This window comes from Eublepharis macularius, chromosome 1 (genome assembly GCF_028583425.1).
Source record: "Eublepharis macularius isolate TG4126 chromosome 1, MPM_Emac_v1.0, whole genome shotgun sequence".
Classification (NCBI taxonomy): Eukaryota; Metazoa; Chordata; class Lepidosauria; order Squamata; family Eublepharidae; genus Eublepharis; species Eublepharis macularius.
In genome coordinates, this window is record NC_072790.1 from 233,864,862 (window position 1) to 233,882,130 (window position 17,269).

At 43.6% G+C, this 17,269-nt stretch overlaps 1 protein-coding gene across 1 annotated transcript in view; it reads right to left on the minus strand.

Moving 5' to 3' along the window:
- The window catches only part of PLCB3 (phospholipase C beta 3), a 69,840-nt gene that overhangs the window by 7,455 nt on the left and 45,116 nt on the right, over window positions 1-17,269 (minus strand). The window contains exons 17-26 of the mRNA XM_054993232.1: window positions 10,711-10,807; window positions 10,019-10,112; window positions 8,851-8,975; window positions 7,688-7,842; window positions 6,976-7,137; window positions 6,124-6,223; window positions 3,972-4,076; window positions 2,766-2,857; window positions 1,233-1,368; window positions 331-366 (exon numbers count right to left, since the gene is read on the minus strand). Of these exons, the coding sequence (XP_054849207.1) occupies window positions 331-366; window positions 1,233-1,368; window positions 2,766-2,857; window positions 3,972-4,076; window positions 6,124-6,223; window positions 6,976-7,137; window positions 7,688-7,842; window positions 8,851-8,975; window positions 10,019-10,112; window positions 10,711-10,807 (1,102 nt within the window). The remainder of the gene's footprint in view (window positions 1-330; window positions 367-1,232; window positions 1,369-2,765; window positions 2,858-3,971; window positions 4,077-6,123; window positions 6,224-6,975; window positions 7,138-7,687; window positions 7,843-8,850; window positions 8,976-10,018; window positions 10,113-10,710; window positions 10,808-17,269) is intronic.

Below are 17,269 nucleotides of genomic sequence, written 5' to 3' on the forward strand. Positions count from 1 at the left end.
GCCTTTTGTCACTTGTAGTTCCGCTCTTAGAGGTGCTACTGGACTCTTGCTCTTTTCTACTGCTACAGACAGACTAACACGGCTACCCATCTTGAAGGATCTTAAAAGTTTCTCTCCCCCCAGTTCGTGATTTAGAGACTTGATTTAAAAAGATTAATCCCCGCACCGATATGAAGGGTGGAGATTTCTCAGGGCAGCGAGTCCTGCGTCGCTGTGATGCCACACAGAAGAGTTTTGGCTCAGACCCCACCCAAGGAAAAGAGCGGGGTTGTCTAGATGACCTTCAATTACCCACCACGCTACCAGTGCTGGCACAAGCCTTTTCCTTACCTGCCAGGATGCTGGCGATAAGATCATCCCTTTGCACTACAGGGTTGGAAAAGAATGGAGAAAGAAAAAAAAGAGACACACAAAGAAACAGTTAAATTGGGGACCAAGAAGGATCGTGTTCTCCCCGCTCCCTTTCATAGAGACAGAGGGAAGAAGCACCTGCTCAAACCATTTGCCCATTTAGGGATGAATTTATCGCAAATGAGCTCCATGCTTCTTCCCCATCTGCAAGCACAGGACAGGGTTTGGGGGCAGGCAAGAGTGTGCCACAGCTGGAAAAAAAGGACGGGGGCAGGGCCATGGCTCAGTGGTAGAACATCTGCTGGGCTTGCGGCAGGTTCCACATTCAAATCCCCGACATCTGCAGTTAAAAGCATCCGGTCGTAGGGGATGTGAAAAGATCTCTGCCTGAGACCCTGGAGAGCTGCTGCCAGGCTGAGCAGACAATACTGACCTTGACAGATTCAGTATACAGCAGCGTCATGCGATCTTTACAGCGCAAGCCCTGCTCAGTATGTTTTGGACGAAGCAGAGAAGGGAAGGATAGGTCTGATACTGGGAGGCAGTATGAGGTAGTGATTAACATATCATAGAGCCCAGGTGACCTGGGTTCAAATCCTCACACTGCCGTGAAACTCAGTGCAATCTTGGGGTACTCACGCTCCATCAGCCTGACCTTGCTTGCAGGGTTGTTGTGATAATAAAATAGTGGAGGGGAGATCTGCATAGGCTGCCCTAAGCTCCTTACTGGAAGAGTGTACAGGAACAGGGGAAGGGGCAACAAATCCTGGTTTTGTTTGCCAACCAAACTACAGGCTCTAGTCCTGTGTGTGTGTGTGTGGTGTGTGTGATCCCACCACCCTGTTACGAGAGTTGTGTCCATGCAGCTTTTGAGACCTTACCTTGACTGGGAACTACGCTGGGGCTCCGGGTGGGGGAAAGCAAAGCAGGTGGGGGCTTGCTTGCTTCTTCAGAGGGGGAGGAAGTTGCATCAGAGTGGCTCCTTCCTAGGGACTCCCGCGGCTTCTCTGTGCACTCCTGTGTGCAAGAATTTAAATAGAATATGATGAAGATCTCAAATGTTGCCCACCCCCATCTTAGAATCATACAATAATAGGGTTGGAAGGGATCTACAGGGTCATCTAGTCCAACCCCTGCACAATGCAGGAGAATCACGAATACCTCCCCCGGCCACACCCTCAGTGACCCCTGCTCCATGCCCAGAAGGTTGGCAAAACACCGTCAGGATCCCAACCAAACTGGCCTGGGGAAAATTGCTTCCTTACCCCAAAGTAGCGATCAGCATTACCCAGGGCGTTTAAGAAGGGGCCACGAGAACGAAGCACTGATGTAACCCTTCCTGCCCTCCCTCTCATGATCTGCCTAGGTTCACAGAATCAGCACTGCTGTCAGATGGCCATCTAGTCTCTTCTTAAAAAACTCCAAAGGAGAGCCCACCACCTCCGAAGGAAGCCTGTTCCACTGAGGGACCGCTCTGTCAGGAAGTTCTTCCTAATTTTTAGCCCCAAACTCTTTTGATTTAATTTTAACCCATCGGTTCTGGTCTGACCTTCTCAGGCAATGGAAAACAACTCTGTGCCATCCTCTATATGACAGCCCTTCAAGAGCCTGTTTGGTGCAGTGGTTAAGAGTGCGAGACTCTAATCTGGAGAACTGGGTTTGATTCCCCACTCCTCCACTTGAAGCCAGCTGGGTGACCTTGGGCTAGTCACAGCTCTCTGGAGCTCTCTCAGCCCCACCCACCTCAAAGGGTGTTTTATTGTGGGGATAACAATGACATACTTTGTAAACCGCTCTGAGTGGGCATTAAGTTGTCCTGAAGGGCGGTATATAAATCGAATGTTATTACTTGAAGATGGTTAAATCACTTCTCAGTCATCTCCTCTCCAGGCTAAACATACCAAGCTCCTTCCATCTTTCCTCATAGGACTTGGTCTCCAGACCCCTCAACATCTTCGTTGCCCTCCTCTGGACACATTCCAGCTGGTCTATATCCTTCTAAAATTGTGGTGCCCAAAATTGAACACAATACTCTAAATGAGGTCTAACCAGAGCAGAGTGATACCGTCACTTTGTGAGATCTGGTCATTGTACTTCTGTTGATACAGCCCAAAAATCACATTTGCCTTTTTACCTACTGCATCACACTGCTGGCTCATGTTCACTGTATGGGTCTACTAAGTCCCCTAAATCCTTTTCGCAAATACGACTGCCAAGACTCATCCTATAATTATGCATTTGATTTTTCCTACCTAAATGCAGAACTTTACATTTATCTCTGTTGAAATGCGTTTTATTTGTTTTAGCCCAGTTTTCCAGCCTGTCAAGATCATCTTCTCTTCGCTGTCACCCATCTTCTCCTCTATGGATTTCATCCTGTTACTATCCCTCCCCTGTCCTACGGCTGCCCTTACCTCACTTTCCCCCATCAGAGCTGCCAGCTGCTTCGCCCGCTGGTCCATTAAGCTGACATGTTTAATGGGGTTAATCAGAGCCTCCGCATAATCTGAGGAAGAAAGATGATGTGTAATAGGGCTGCTCACGTAATTTCTTTTTTAGGGTATGCATGAAAAAAAATAACGCCATCATTCATTGATTTCTTTATATTAATTGCTCAAGCTTCAGTCAAGTGGATCTGCATAAATTTACACGTGGGAAAATGCAATCATTCTGAAGGCAAGACAGTGCTCACATACAGGACGGAATGCCTCTTCTAAAGGGGCATTAGCCACCTGAAGTTTTCTATAAGCGCCTTTGTGAAAAAGATGTTTTAAAATCTGCTGCTCGAGCCATGGACGCCTTGTAGCTAATTAATCTACTTAAGTATTGCAGCACCCCCCAAAATGTAATTCACGCACACAGCTCTTCAATACATATAAATCCTGGGCAAATGGGCAATTACCCTGTAGAATGTGTAGCGTAACCCTTGCCTTGCCCCTGAGCCCCCTCCAATATATGCAATTGCGCTCTCCCCAATCTCTTCTGCCTGTCCAGCTCATTCAATTCCTCCCTCTATTCTCTTAGCATTTCCCCTGAACTGAGGATGATTTTCTTAGTCTTGTTCCCAAGGAAATGTTGGGGGAAATTCACGGGGGATAAGTGTGTCAATAGCTGTTTAGCCATGCAACTCCAAAAGTGGAACCTCCATTTCCAGAGGCAGTGTAAATCTGGACCACAGGTGATGGGAATGAAGAATAGGGGAGGGCCTTGGCTTTCATACCCCGCCTGTTGGCTTTCCAGAAGCACCTGACTGGCCACTATCGGAAAGAGGATGCTAGACCTCTTGTCTGATCTAGCAAGGCAATTATTTTGTTCTTAGAAGCTGCGTCAGCTAAAAGAAGCTTGCAGCGACAGAGAGGGCAGACCCTGAGTACCATGTCCTGGGGGGTGGCTAACAACAAAGGAGGGGACTTTTGCCTTGCCACTCTACTTGGTGACAACTTTCCAGAGGCATCTGCCCAGCTGTTACTGGAAACGGGACAGGATGGACTTTCGGTCTGAGCCACCAAGGCCAATGCTATGTTCTCTTTCATCTATGTGCCTCCAAGAAAACATGAGAAAGAAGCTCGAATCTACAGCAAAGCCCTCTCCCAGACCTCCCAGTCCAACCGTTCAATTACTTTGGTGATCATCTGGAATATAGTCATAGGCCTCTGTATAGACCAGCAAGGCTGGGAGACAAAGTGGCTGATTGCTCTCACTGCGCAGGCAAATGTAGTGATATCCTGCAAGGAAGAAGAGGGGGGAACAAAATAAGGCAACGTTAGTCAATTGGGGCAAGGGAAGTCAGGAGACAGTGGCACATATATCAGACTCAGTAATGCTTTTAACTCTGAGGGTGTTTAACAGGTATAGTTTGCCATCCCACCAGTTTTTTAAAAAATAAAGTTTGACAATGCTGTACGCTCTGCAATAAATATGCCAATTGTGGAGACAGCACGGGATAAAAAAAAAAGAATGATGAGCAAACAAACTGGATCAGAAAGACACTTAGAAGTGACAACTATGGGGCTGGATCCAAATCATTCCAAGCACATCAACTCTCGGGGCAGAATTTTCTCCTTTCCTGCCGCTGCTTGCTGTACTCCTGAGAATGCGACCCCTGGTGTTACGGGACTCTTGGGGACAGAGGAAATGGCAGAAACCCACTCCTCACACACATGCCAGCAGAAACGAAACTTGCACAAAGTGCAAAGGTACAACCATATGTGCACATTTTAAGAGTTAGGCTTAGATCAGGGAGGCAGATGTTGACGGTTCTCTAGTTTGGCTCGGGGGCTCAGAGACTGACTTTGGGCCAGTCTGCCTCTCTTGGCATAAACCTGAATTGTAGGTGCTGTTTTGAGGCTAGGAGGGGGGGGGGAGGTTAACTCCCCACCACCATCCACGTCTGCCACCCCGAGCTTCTTGCAGGAAGTGTGGGATATAAAACATATGGAATGAATGAATGAATGAATGAATGAATGAATGAATGAATGAGAGATTTCATTTAATCATTATGCATGAACACACACACATATGGAAAGTTACACTGCTGCTACCCTCAGCACGGAGTAGCACATTAGGCTTCAAGAACCTTACCCACAGTCAGATAGCCGACTCAGTCTTTACGAAAGGTCTTACGACACACTGTTGAGTATCTGTGTGTATGCATGATGTGACTAACTTTTATTAGCCAAGCCTTTGGGAACTAGAGTCCAGTTCAGGAGCACAGAGCATGCCCCTGGTTGGCAGATTAATTACACACACTCGCACACTTGCAGAAAAAAATTGATGGAGGAAAAAATGTGCTAACAATGAGATCAAAAGGCCATGAAATGCAAAGAGCATGAAGTAGGTCTTGGGACATTTCTATGCAGAGCACAAATGTATACAAGATAAGAACCGCAGCCACTGGGATAAATTAGCAGACTACGGCTTGAAAAACAATTATTATTGCAATATTATCATTCTTATCTGGTAAACATTTGGGCTCATTACTCTTTGTGTTTCATGGCCTTTTGGTTCCAGCTATCAACGTTCATGCCGCAATGATCCGTCTCTAAACGTCAGTGTGGTGAGCAGTTAAAGAGTCAGACTACGATCTCAGAGACCCAGGCTCTGATCTGCACTCACAGGAAAGCTCACGGGATAACCTTGGGCCAATCACCCCTTCTCTCAACCTAACCCACCTCACAGGGTTGCTGTTGTGAGGGTAAAGCAGAGGAAGGGAGAATGTTGTTAATCTGCTGTGCGCACTACCACTGGTCTAAGTAAATAAATGTGTGAGTGCAAGCAATTTTGATAAATGCACCAATCTGCAGAGAATAATACTTCAAGTATCTGACAAATTGTTCCCTAGTCCACCCAATCTTGTTTTATGACAAGCTACTGCGGTGTATTTATACAGCACCACCCAAAAGCTTTACAGAAGACAAGATGACATGTCCCTGCCCCAAGAAGCTTACAATCTCAATTTTAACATAAGGGAGACAAAGAAAGCAGGGAGCCAGGGAAGAATCTCCATTCTAAGTACTTAGGCTTAATTTCAGGGGAGGAGGCTCTCAATTAGTCTTTCAAATGCCCAAAGCATTCTTTGACAGAAGACGATTTCCAAAGCTTGAGAGACAATTGATGCCTAGCAAAGCGTCTTGGCCTGTCCTGGCCTCAGCACTCCTGATGGGGCCAAGAACTGTCCTGCTGCAATGCATTGTGGGACAGAGCACAAAAAAGAAGCCCCTCAACAAGAGCACCAACAGGTGGGGAAAGGGGAGGAAACGTGTGATGCCTCACCTGAGCGGATGGCAGAGACTGGCAGTATTCTGTGCCCCACGAACTTGCCCCCTTCTTCAAAGACGGCTATGCGCAATGAGGCCAGAGTAGGAAGCACCACCTGAGGGTAAAGATGAAGAGGGGGTTGTATTTTTGGTTGAGGGGGGACCGACACCGGCAGCACCACAGCTCCTCAAAACAGGTTGCCTCATGAAGTTTATCACATCAAAAGTGAGGGCTGGAATGGGGTCTAAACAGCAGATGTACGGTAAGAGTTCTTGGGGAGAGGGGGTTTGGCCTATTTAACTGCTTTAACGGCATATATACACTACAAATATAGCCATTTCAGCAGCATTTTATCGTCGCCATCTGAAGAGAAGCTGTATTGAATTTATTGTATAAAGTTGTTTTAATGTTATTTGTATAATGTTTTATCTGTTTTTAACTGTTATTTATGTAAATTGAAATGTTGTACTCCGCTGTGAGCCTGCCTGGCAGGGATGGCAGACTAAAAATCTAATCTAATCTAATCTAATCTAATCTAATCTAATCTAATCTAATCTAATCTAATCTAATCTAATCTAATCTAATCTAATCTCATCAATTTGTTTCCACAAAAAATCCTAAGAATTGTGGTTCAGCGAGTTGAGGACAACTCTACCAGAAAGGCCTAACTCTCCTCACAGGACTACATTTCCAGATTCCTTGGAGAAGGGGACAACTATGTCATGGCATAAATATTCCTTATGGTGGAGAAAATCCACCTAAAACCTACTTAGAAGGCACTCTCTATCAGTCCACCTCGTAACTGGGAGCTGAGCTCTTAAAACAAAGTGTTTCCCAACCAGGGCCTTGAAGCTCTTAGTTGCTTACCTTGTGGAAAACAAAAGGCTCTTCATCCCACACAGGGTTGAAGGAATTCCCCTGTGACGTCCGCGTGCGGAATTTGCGCTTGGTGTCCACTGGCAGCCCAAACATGTCCACTTCCACATAGATCCCCACTCGCTTGTCAGACAGGAATTGTCCTGAGATTATCTGGCGAGATGGAATGAAACAAGTTTTAATTTGTATTGAGTGCTGTTCTGCAATCTTTGTGAAACTGGACTGTGGCTGCCTTGTTTAAAATTGTTGCTTTAACCCATTTTATTTGCTAGAGAACAGACAAAGTGGCATATAAATGATTTAAAGGGATATGGCACTTGCCTACCCGGATGCCCACCCCCAGCTTATCCTCAAACCCCACACACCCCAAAAAGCATGACAGGATGCCTGCGGGAGGTTCAGTGGAACAATGCCACTCTGCACATGTTCAGAAGCTGTCTTTTCCAACCAGCCTGCTACCACCGAGAGTACAAAAAAGCAATCATAGCAGATAGCAATTCATTTGTCCGTACCGCCCCCTTTTTTCTTTCCCAGCTGTCAAATTTTACACTGCAAACTGTCCGGGGCAGAAACTCTCTTTCTTATGCTTTACGCCATTTTTCAAAGGGCTCTGAACAGTGATTAAATACACAGTAATTACCCAAGGTCTCCTGCACCGAAGCAACAACCCCCCCCCCCAAGCATCCTATTCGCTCTCTCAAACCTTCACTTTGATGGTGTTTGCAACGATGCCATCGATAATGTCTTCAGTGAAGGGATCAAAGGGCTTGTCTTGGCGCCGCATGAATTCTGGCTTTAGCAAGTAGCCACTCCGTCGGTTGTACTCGAAGATGCCCAGATTCAGCTGCATTGCCAAGTCTGTGCAAACGGAGTCAGAAGCACAAGCATCGTATGAGCACAGTGAGAGCCAGGGGGTGTACATGCAGCGAAACGAGGTGGCACACCGGACTGTGCTATTTCAAAGGGCAGATGGGGGGGATGCTATTTTCAGACACTCCACTATTTAAAGCTAAACCCTTCTCTGTAAGTAGAAGGTTACTAGAGATGTGTAAGAACTAGGTTACAACCCTTCCCTGCCAGACATGCTAGTCTTCTATCAACGGAAGGTTTATGCAGAGCAGCATTCAGAAGTGGTATCTCTTACTATTAACCTGAAACGATACACTGCATTCTGCCTCTACATTCTGCTGCATGTGTGCTGGGTGCTGTCAGGTCATTTCCAACTTATTGCAACCCTTTGAATGAATGGTTTCCAATATCATAGAATCGTAAGGTTGGAAGGGACCTCTAGGGTCATCTAGTCCAACTCCCTGCAAAATGCAGGACATTCACAAATATGTCCTATCGTTAACAGCACTAGTTGGGTCTTTGCAAACTTAAGGCCATGGCTTATTGAATATTATTGAATCAGTCCATCCCATGTTGGGTCTTCCTCTTTTCCTGCTGCCTTCAATTCTTCCTAGTGTTATCGTCGTTTCCAGTGAGTCTTGTCCTCTCGTGATGTAACCAACTAAGCCAAAATACTTCTCTCCCACCTCAAAGACAAAATCTCTCTCCTTGTAGGGTATAGGAACCTTCAGGCTCAATATTAAAATTACATAAATCCAACAGCCACCAGCAGGATTCCACTTTATTATTTGGGAAAGGAGAAAAAAAGTTTGCGATGGTCCCACGCAGTTTGTGCTCTGCCACAGAAAGTACACGTACAGAAGCCTTGCCAGGAGTAAAATAAACCTGTTTCTGTTTTGCCTGCTAGGGCCTGCAGGAAAAAAATCAGGGGCGGGGAAGAGGAACCATTTCTCTTTTATAAAAAGCAACATGTTCCTAGCCCTCATTAGGGAGGAGGGAGAACGAGGCGACACTCACCAAGAGTCTGGAAGTTGAGTGCCACCAACTGGCAGCCGGCATTCCAGAAGACCTGAGGCATGTAGTTGGAAGAATCCACCCGAGTCCCTTTTGGGTATATCCGGCTGAGTTGCTTCTTGTTGTATCTGGGGTGGTGGTGTCAAGGCAGCAACAGAAACGAGGGGGCTACTGCTCTACAGATACGTGCAGGAGTGGCTTCTATTTCGGGAAAAGCTAGCTACACTGGGAGGACTAAGCAGGCCCGTGGCCTGTCATGTCACTGCCCCAAGAATTTTCTGCCACATTTATACAAAAATGTATTATACATAAAAATTGTGGCACACTCCAGTAGAAGATTTTAGAACCCCAAGGGCCAAGCAGGCACTTCCTGCCCTTCTTCAGCTGCCTCCTGAAGATTGGGAATGATGGGGACAGATACACTTCCCTGGGAGATTATTCCTTGTCTGTGGGGGTCGCTAAAGGCCCTCTCTCGTGTATCTACCAGACAAGCTTCTTGGGTCGATGGACAGTCAGGAGGGCCTCTCCCTGTGATCTTAACTTCTGTACAGGATCGTATGGGAGAGGGTGGTTTTGCGGACACCATGACAGGGTTAAAGCCATGTGGGGTTTTAAAGTACAGCACTGGCTTGCAGGAAGATGCCAGTCTGCCTACCTTCTTTCCTACTAATCATTTTCAATCGTTCCTGGTGCTCAAGTTGCCAACAGAGTTGCCCGCCCAGGGATCCTTGGCTAACATCTGGATCAACAGAATAAATCACACCCCACTTCCACTCTTCAGCTGTTGATTCTCTGGCTTGTTATGCCCAAGAAGCTGAAGCAAAACAAAGCAAAGGGGCACACAGCACTAGAAGTTTGTCCCGTGCACTATTTAAATAGAAGGAAGCTACCTACAGTTGATGTATTGTCAAAGGCTTTCACAGCCGGAGAACGATGGTTGTTGTGGGTTTTCCGGGCTGTATTGCCGTGGTCTTGGCATTGTAGTTCCTGACGTTTCGCCAGCAGCTGTGGCTGGCATCTTCAGAGGTGTAGCACCAAAAGACAGAGATCTCTCAGTGTGACACAGCCCGGAAAACCCACAACAACTACCTACAGTTGCTTAGCATGGACCCCATACTCTGTGCCCCACCCCCATCCGCCCACTCCATCCCCACAACACCTAGCAGGATACTCAACAAACTCCATGCCCCCCATGGGGCTGTTGGTTAGTTGCTCCAGACCTTTAGTCTCCACAAATGAAGACATCTCGTAGGATTTGTTGCGTTCTTTGTGGAAAGGGAAAGAAAATTGCAGGACTTTAAAGTTCAGTGTTAAATGCAATCCCCTGTCATCGGTCTCTTACCAGTCCCTCCCTCTTTCTTTCTTTGTCTCTTAATGGTACTCTTTGTAATAGTATACTCTACTCTTTGTAATAGTATAAAACCAATACAGGTTTGAACAGTCAAAGCTTCCCTCCAGAGAATCACGCAAATTACAGCTTGACAAGTGAACACAAAATACTCATTGCAAAAATTCTCTTCACAGAACTACCAGAGGAGAGCCCGGTAGCACCTCTAAGACTAACAAAATGTGTGGTAGGGTATGAGCTTTCGTGAGTCACAGCTCACTTCTTCAGATACGAAAGCTCATACCCTACCACAAATTTTGATAGTCTTAGAGGTGCCACTGGACTCTTGCTCTTTTCCACAGATACAGACAGACTAACACGGCTACCCATCTTGATCTATCTCCAGGGGAGAGGAAGTGAATTTAAACCTATTTGTGATGCAGATTTGACTTAAACCACCACCCTCTATTCACCACGCATCTAGTTTTGCAAAGATGCTCCCTTCCCAGCCACCCCACTTTTCTTCCCCTACTCACTGCTGGCCACTTCAAAAGATTTGAACTTGACAGGTTCAATGTAGTTCACCAATGTGGACATCTCTTCCGTGGCGATAGCCTCACTACCTGCGGTACCCTGCCATGCACCAGGGGTGGGAGGAGGAGAGAAAGAGAGAGTGAGATATCACTTGGGTTGGCTAGGCAAAGAAACATTCAAGGAACAGAGAAGTAACCGGACTTCCGGTTTGGGATTCATGGAGGTCTAACGCAGCTCCATTTGCGGAGCTGACCGGATTGCCGTTTTAACCGGCCGGAGGGGTGAAAATAACCCGCGGCCGACTGCTCTCAGGCGGGGAGCAGGCAAAGAACGCTCAAGACCCTAGGGTGAGCTAGATCTCGGACGAGGGGGGGCTCTACACAAGGAGTCTCCCCCCCGATCCTTGAGGTCCCACCTTGCGACGGGTCGGCTATAATCTCTGCGGCAATCTTGGGGCCAATTCGGTTGGCATAAGACCTACATACCCAAGCTTCGATCGGGGAGGGAAGTCGAGAGGAGAATTTAAGATCGAAACAGCGATTACAACCCGAGAAAGTTGAAGAGAAGGTAAAGATCGCTATCTCTTGAAACGGGACAGATTGACAAAAACAGAGAGGAAAGAAAGTAGATTTTTAAACTGCAACAGACTAGTGAAAAGGAGGTGAAGACTCGGCAGGAGTTGTATTTTAAAAGAGACTAAGTTTAAAGAAGTTATTACAAAAATCGGACTATTGTTTTGAATACCTGTGGTTTTGGAGCTGTGGGAAAAAGACACCATCGCGAGACCTGCTGTGGGAAGACGGGAGACAGGAAGTGCGTAACAACAATAGAGTGGCTGGACAGGAAGTGGGGAATCGCCATTTTTGAAAGTGGAAGGGTCGTGGCTTCAGCGGAAGAGGAAGTAGGCCATCTTGGATTATAATAACATAGAGAAACCATAGAGAAAAGACGCCCGACATTTTGGATATAAAAAAATTAATTTTGGCAAAGATTGGGACATTTGAAAAAAAGGAAAACGTTTAATTATACGCCACGGAGCTGAGGAAGAGAGCAGATTCGTGGGAGCGAGCTAAAGCAAGCCCCACGATGTCGAAAAAAGAGTGGCAATCGGCAATAGAAAATTTGGACAAAAAACTTATAGACATGATGAAAGAACTTAAGGACACGAAATTGGAGCTTATTAAAGAGGTCAAAGAAGTTACACAGACAGTAAAGTCGGAGCTGTCAGAAGTGAAAAAAGGCGTGGAAACGATTAGCAGTGAATTACAAGGAACGAAACAGAGAGTCAAAACAGTAGAAGACGCGATGGAGAATTTAATAGAAACGCAACAAACAGAGATGAGATCGGTAAAGGGGAGGATGTCAGTTGCAGAAACTAAACACATGGAGAAGCAGCTTCGTTTTCGTGGTCTGCCAGAAGTTGAAGGGAAGTCAGCGCAAGAACAGATGACTGAGGTGTTGGCTGAATACCTGGGGAAGGAGGAGGAGGAAATTGTGGCTATCCTAGATGTGGCGTATCGTGTGAACTCGAGAATTGCAACCCAGAGGAAACTACCAAGGGATGTGATCGTGCAGTTTACAACTAGAAATATGAAAGAGATGATTGTGACAAAACAATTTCAAGACCCATTGGAGATCGATGGCAAGACGATTATCATAATGAAGGAATTGCCCAGATCAGTGTTACTGGACAGGAAAAAATATAGAGTGTTAATTCAGACTTTGAAGGACATGAACATTAGGTACAGATGGGAGTTACCGGAAGGAGTGTCCTTTGAGTTTGGAGGGGCAAAAAAGCGTATCAGATCTGAGCGTGAGATGGAGAGATTTATTAAGGACAATGAAAAAGACTTACCAACAAAACCATGAATATGGAGTGTAAAGTATTATCTTGGAATGTAAATGGACTAAACTCACCGAATAAGAGAAAAAATATTTTTCATTGGCTACTAAAACAAAAATGTGATATTGTTTGTTTGCAGGAGACCCATATTAGAAAACAGGATGTAAAATATTTAAAATCTGGAAAACTGGGCAAAGAATTTGTAGCGGCTTCCAACAAGAAAAAAAGAGGAGTGGTGTTGTATATAAAAGAGGAGCTGCAGCCAAAATTTGTTATGAGAGATGTGGAAGCTAGATTCGTAGCAGTGGAATGTAATTGGAACTTAAAGAGAGTGTTGGTAGTCGGACTTTATGCACCTAACGGTGCAAAGGAAAGCTTCTTTGAGGACTTAAGGAAGCATTTAGACGATTTTGTATATGACCAGATAATTCTTGCTGGAGATTTCAATGGAGTGACAGATTTGGAACTAGACAAAAAGACTACAAAAGCACAAAAGAAAAGAGGATTATTGCCAAAGCCTTTTTTTGAGTTGATTCAACAAGAGACTCTCGAAGACGTATGGAGGAGAGAATATCCTAAAACCAGACAGTTTACTTTTTATTCTGCAAGGCATCTTACATTATCAAGAATTGATATGATCTGGGCCTCAAAGGACTTAGCGTTATGGACTAAGGAGGTAGAAATAATGCCGATGGTAGGCTCAGATCACAACCCAATTATGTGGAAATTTGGAAAAAGGAGAAAAAGGAAAGCCTGGAGAATAAATGAGGACTTGTTACAGGAAAGTGAGAATATGGAAACATTGAGAAGAGAGACTAAGTTTTTTATACAATACAACGTGAATAAAGAAGTACCAACCAATAAAGTTTGGGATGCGTACAAGGCAGTTGTAAGGGGCATACTAATGGACTTAAATGGCAGAGCAAGAAAAAAGAAAGAGGAGAAAAGACAAGAGATTGAGGAGAAAATAAAAGCCAAAGAAGCACAGTTAAAAAAGAGACCAGGGAAAAAGAAAATATACCAGGAAATCAAAATTCTTCAAGAACAGCTAACAGCAATGAGTAATAAAGAATTGGAGTGGAACCTTAAAAGACTGAATCAAAAAGCGTTTGAGGGTGCTAATAAACCTGGGAAATATTTGGCATGGCAATTGAAGAAGAAAAGGGAAAAGAAAATAATAAATAAAATCTGTGAAGAAGATAAAACGTACTTGGAGCAGACTACCATTAGTAGAGCCTTCTATAAATTCTATGCTAAGCTGTATAATAAAAAAGAAGTAAACAAAGAATCAATAGCATCATATCTGGAGAAAACCAAACTTCCAGAAATCTCGGAAGCTTGGAGAAATAAGTTGAACAGTGAAGTAACTGACGAGGAAATAAGCAAGGCAATACAATCCGCAAATCTAGGAAAGGCGCCAGGGCCAGATGGACTTACGGCTAAATTTTATAAGACAATGGCCAATGAACTGGCACCATTCCTAAAAGAGGTGATGAATGGAGTTTTTAGGGATCAAAGGATTCCAGATACTTGGAGTGAAGCGAATATATCATTGATCCCAAAAGAGGGCCAAGACCTGACCAACGTGAAAAATTACAGACCTATATCACTACTTAACAATGACTATAAAATTTTTGCGAAGATATTGGCGGAGAGATTGAAGGGGTGGCTCTCGGAAGTCATAGAGGAGGAACAAGCAGGCTTTTTGCCAGACAGACAAATAAGAGACAATTTAAGGACAGTGATTAATGCTATTGAATACTATGACAAGCGTTGTGACAAAGAGGTTGGTTTCTTCTTTGTAGACGCTGAAAAAGCGTTTGACAATTTAAACTGGGACTTTATGTTTGCCACTATGGAAAAGCTACAATTGGGAGAAAGATTCGTCAGAGCAATTAAGGAAATTTATAGAGACCAGACTGCAGCAATTGTAGTGAATGATGAACTGACCAAGAAATTGATGATTAGTAAAGGAACAAGACAAGGTTGCCCGTTATCTCCATTGTTGTTCATTTTAGTATTGGAGATTCTGATGATACAAATCCGACAAGATGAGGAAATACGAGGAATAAAAATAAAGGACTATTCATATAAGGTCAGAGCATTTGCAGACGACATAATGTTAATCGTAGAAGACCCACTGGAGAACATGCCAAAAGTGATAGACAAGATCAAGGAGTTTGGAGACTTGGCAGGTTTCTTCATTAACAAAAAGAAGTCAAAGATATTATGCAAAAACATGACTAAGCAGAAACAACAATTGTTAATGGAAACAACGGATTGTGAAGTAACTAGTAAGGTGAAATACTTGGGAGTTGAGCTGACTGCAAAAAATATAGATTTATTCAAGAATAATTATGAAAAATTATGGACTCAGATAGAGAGAGACTTGATTAAATGGAATAGATTGAACCTGTCATGGCTGGGCAGGATTGCAGCAGTTAAGATGAATGTGTTACCAAGAGTAATGTTTCTGTTACAGACAATACCAATCATCAGAGACTCTAAACAATTTGAAAAATGGCAGAGGAAAATATCAGATTTTGTTTGGGCAGGCAAGAAGCCTCGAGTGAAAGTAAAAGTTTTACAAGATGCAAAGGAGAGAGGCGGAATGCAACTGCCCAATCTGAGACTTTACCACGATGCAATCTGCCTAGTTTGGCTAAAAGAGTGGATGACATTAAAGAATAAGAAACTATTAGCCCTAGAGGGATATAAAAAATTTTTTGGATGGCACGCATACCTATGGCATGACAAAGTAAAGGTCAACTCGATGTTCCTGCATCATTTTGTAAGGAGAAGTCTATATACAATCTGGAAGAAGTACAGAACTTACCTACAAGAAGGAACCCCCTTGTGGGTGGTTCCATATGAGGTGATAGATCCGAGAGCTGTGGATAATGAACAACAATGTTTAACGTATAAAGAAATAACTAAGATTGAAGTATCTAAACTTAGAATAAAGACGCAAGAGGAACTATCACCTAACTATGATTGGTTCCAGTATAGACAGATTAGAGACTTATACAACTCGGACTTTGCAAAAGGGGGCATACGAACAGAGAACTCGGAACTAGAGCAGACCCTTCTTAAAGAAGACAAGAAAAGAATATCCAAGGTATACCAAGTACTGTTGAAATGGTATACTGAGGATGAGATAGTTAAAACACAGATGGTGAAATGGGCCATAAATTTCAATAAAGAAATAACAATGGAGGCATGGGAATACTTGTGGAAAACTACAATGAAGACAACGACATGTATTAATATTAAAGAGAACATTTTCAAAATGATCTATCGTTGGTACATGACACCAAAGAAGATTGCGCTAGGGAACTTGAATACTTCTAATAAATGCTGGAAATGTAAGAAACATGAGGGCTCCCTCTATCATATGTGGTGGTCGTGTGAGGTAGCAAGGCAGTTCTTTGGGGGAAATAATAAGAGAAATGAGTGAAATTTTACAGTTTCAAATAAATAAGAACCCAGAACTCCTGCTGCTAAATTTGGGAATGGAGGGAATTCCAGCCCATCATAGGACGTTGATTTTTTATATGACTGCAGCAGCTAGACTTTTGTATGCGCAGAAATGGAAAGTACAAGAAGTGCCAACTATGGAAGATTGGATCTACAAATTGCTGTACATGGCTGAAATGGATAAGATGACAAGAAAACTGAGAGATCTGGACTCAGGGCAGTTTAACACAGACTGGGAGAAGCTGAAACAATATCTGGAGAAGAAATGGGAGGTGGGAGGAAAACTGTGGCAGTTTGAGAACTATTGAAGTATAATAAAAGTATAAAAGAGAGGGGTGACTTTACCGGGGGAGGAAGAGAAATGTGAATTTATAAGCAGTTAGATTAATAGATTGATATATATATAGATATGTATAGGTTAACTGATAGAACATTGATAGAGAATAATTAATGACAAGGTTTAAACATGAGGATTGAGTAACTAACAATATTTTCTTTCTTTGATAAGATTTATATGCACCAAACTGAATGTACAGAAGAGTTAAATTGATTGATTATGCGAGGAGTTATATAGAATTACCATAAAAAGTTGAAATGAGTAATATATAGAGAACAAATCAAATTGTTTGATTTAAATGTGGGAAATTTTTATGGTTTATGATATATAGGTTAATATAGAAATATTCAAAACTGGAAAATGGGATAAATTGTTTATCTAAAGACGTATAACTTGGGTGTATAATAAGTAAAGGAGTTATAGATGTACTGCTTAATATAATGGAGAATGTATATCTGTTTTAGACAGAGGAACTTAATAGAAGTAAGGGAAAAGGGACAGAGGGTGGGAAAGCTGTTGGAAGTCAACAAAAGGGGGGGAAAGGGAGGGGGTTAGAAACGAAAAATTAGGGGAAAATTGATTGTAATGTAAAAATAAAAATGTTCTAACCCAATAAAAATTTTTCAAAAAAAAAAAAAAAAGGAACAGAGAAGTAACCCAGAGAGAGGGCAATTTTAAAAATTATGTCAGAGCAGAACCACAAGTGACAAAAGGCACAGATTGGACACTTGTCAGCTTCCCTCAAGTTTTGATGGGAAATGTAGGCATCCTGGTCTTGCAGCTTGGCTCTCTGACTGCTGTCCAATGGACTTTTCAACTGTCACTTGTCCAACATTCCGCCAAGCTGCCTACATTTCCCGCCAAAACTTGAGGGAAGCTGACAAGTGTCCAATCTGTGCCTTTT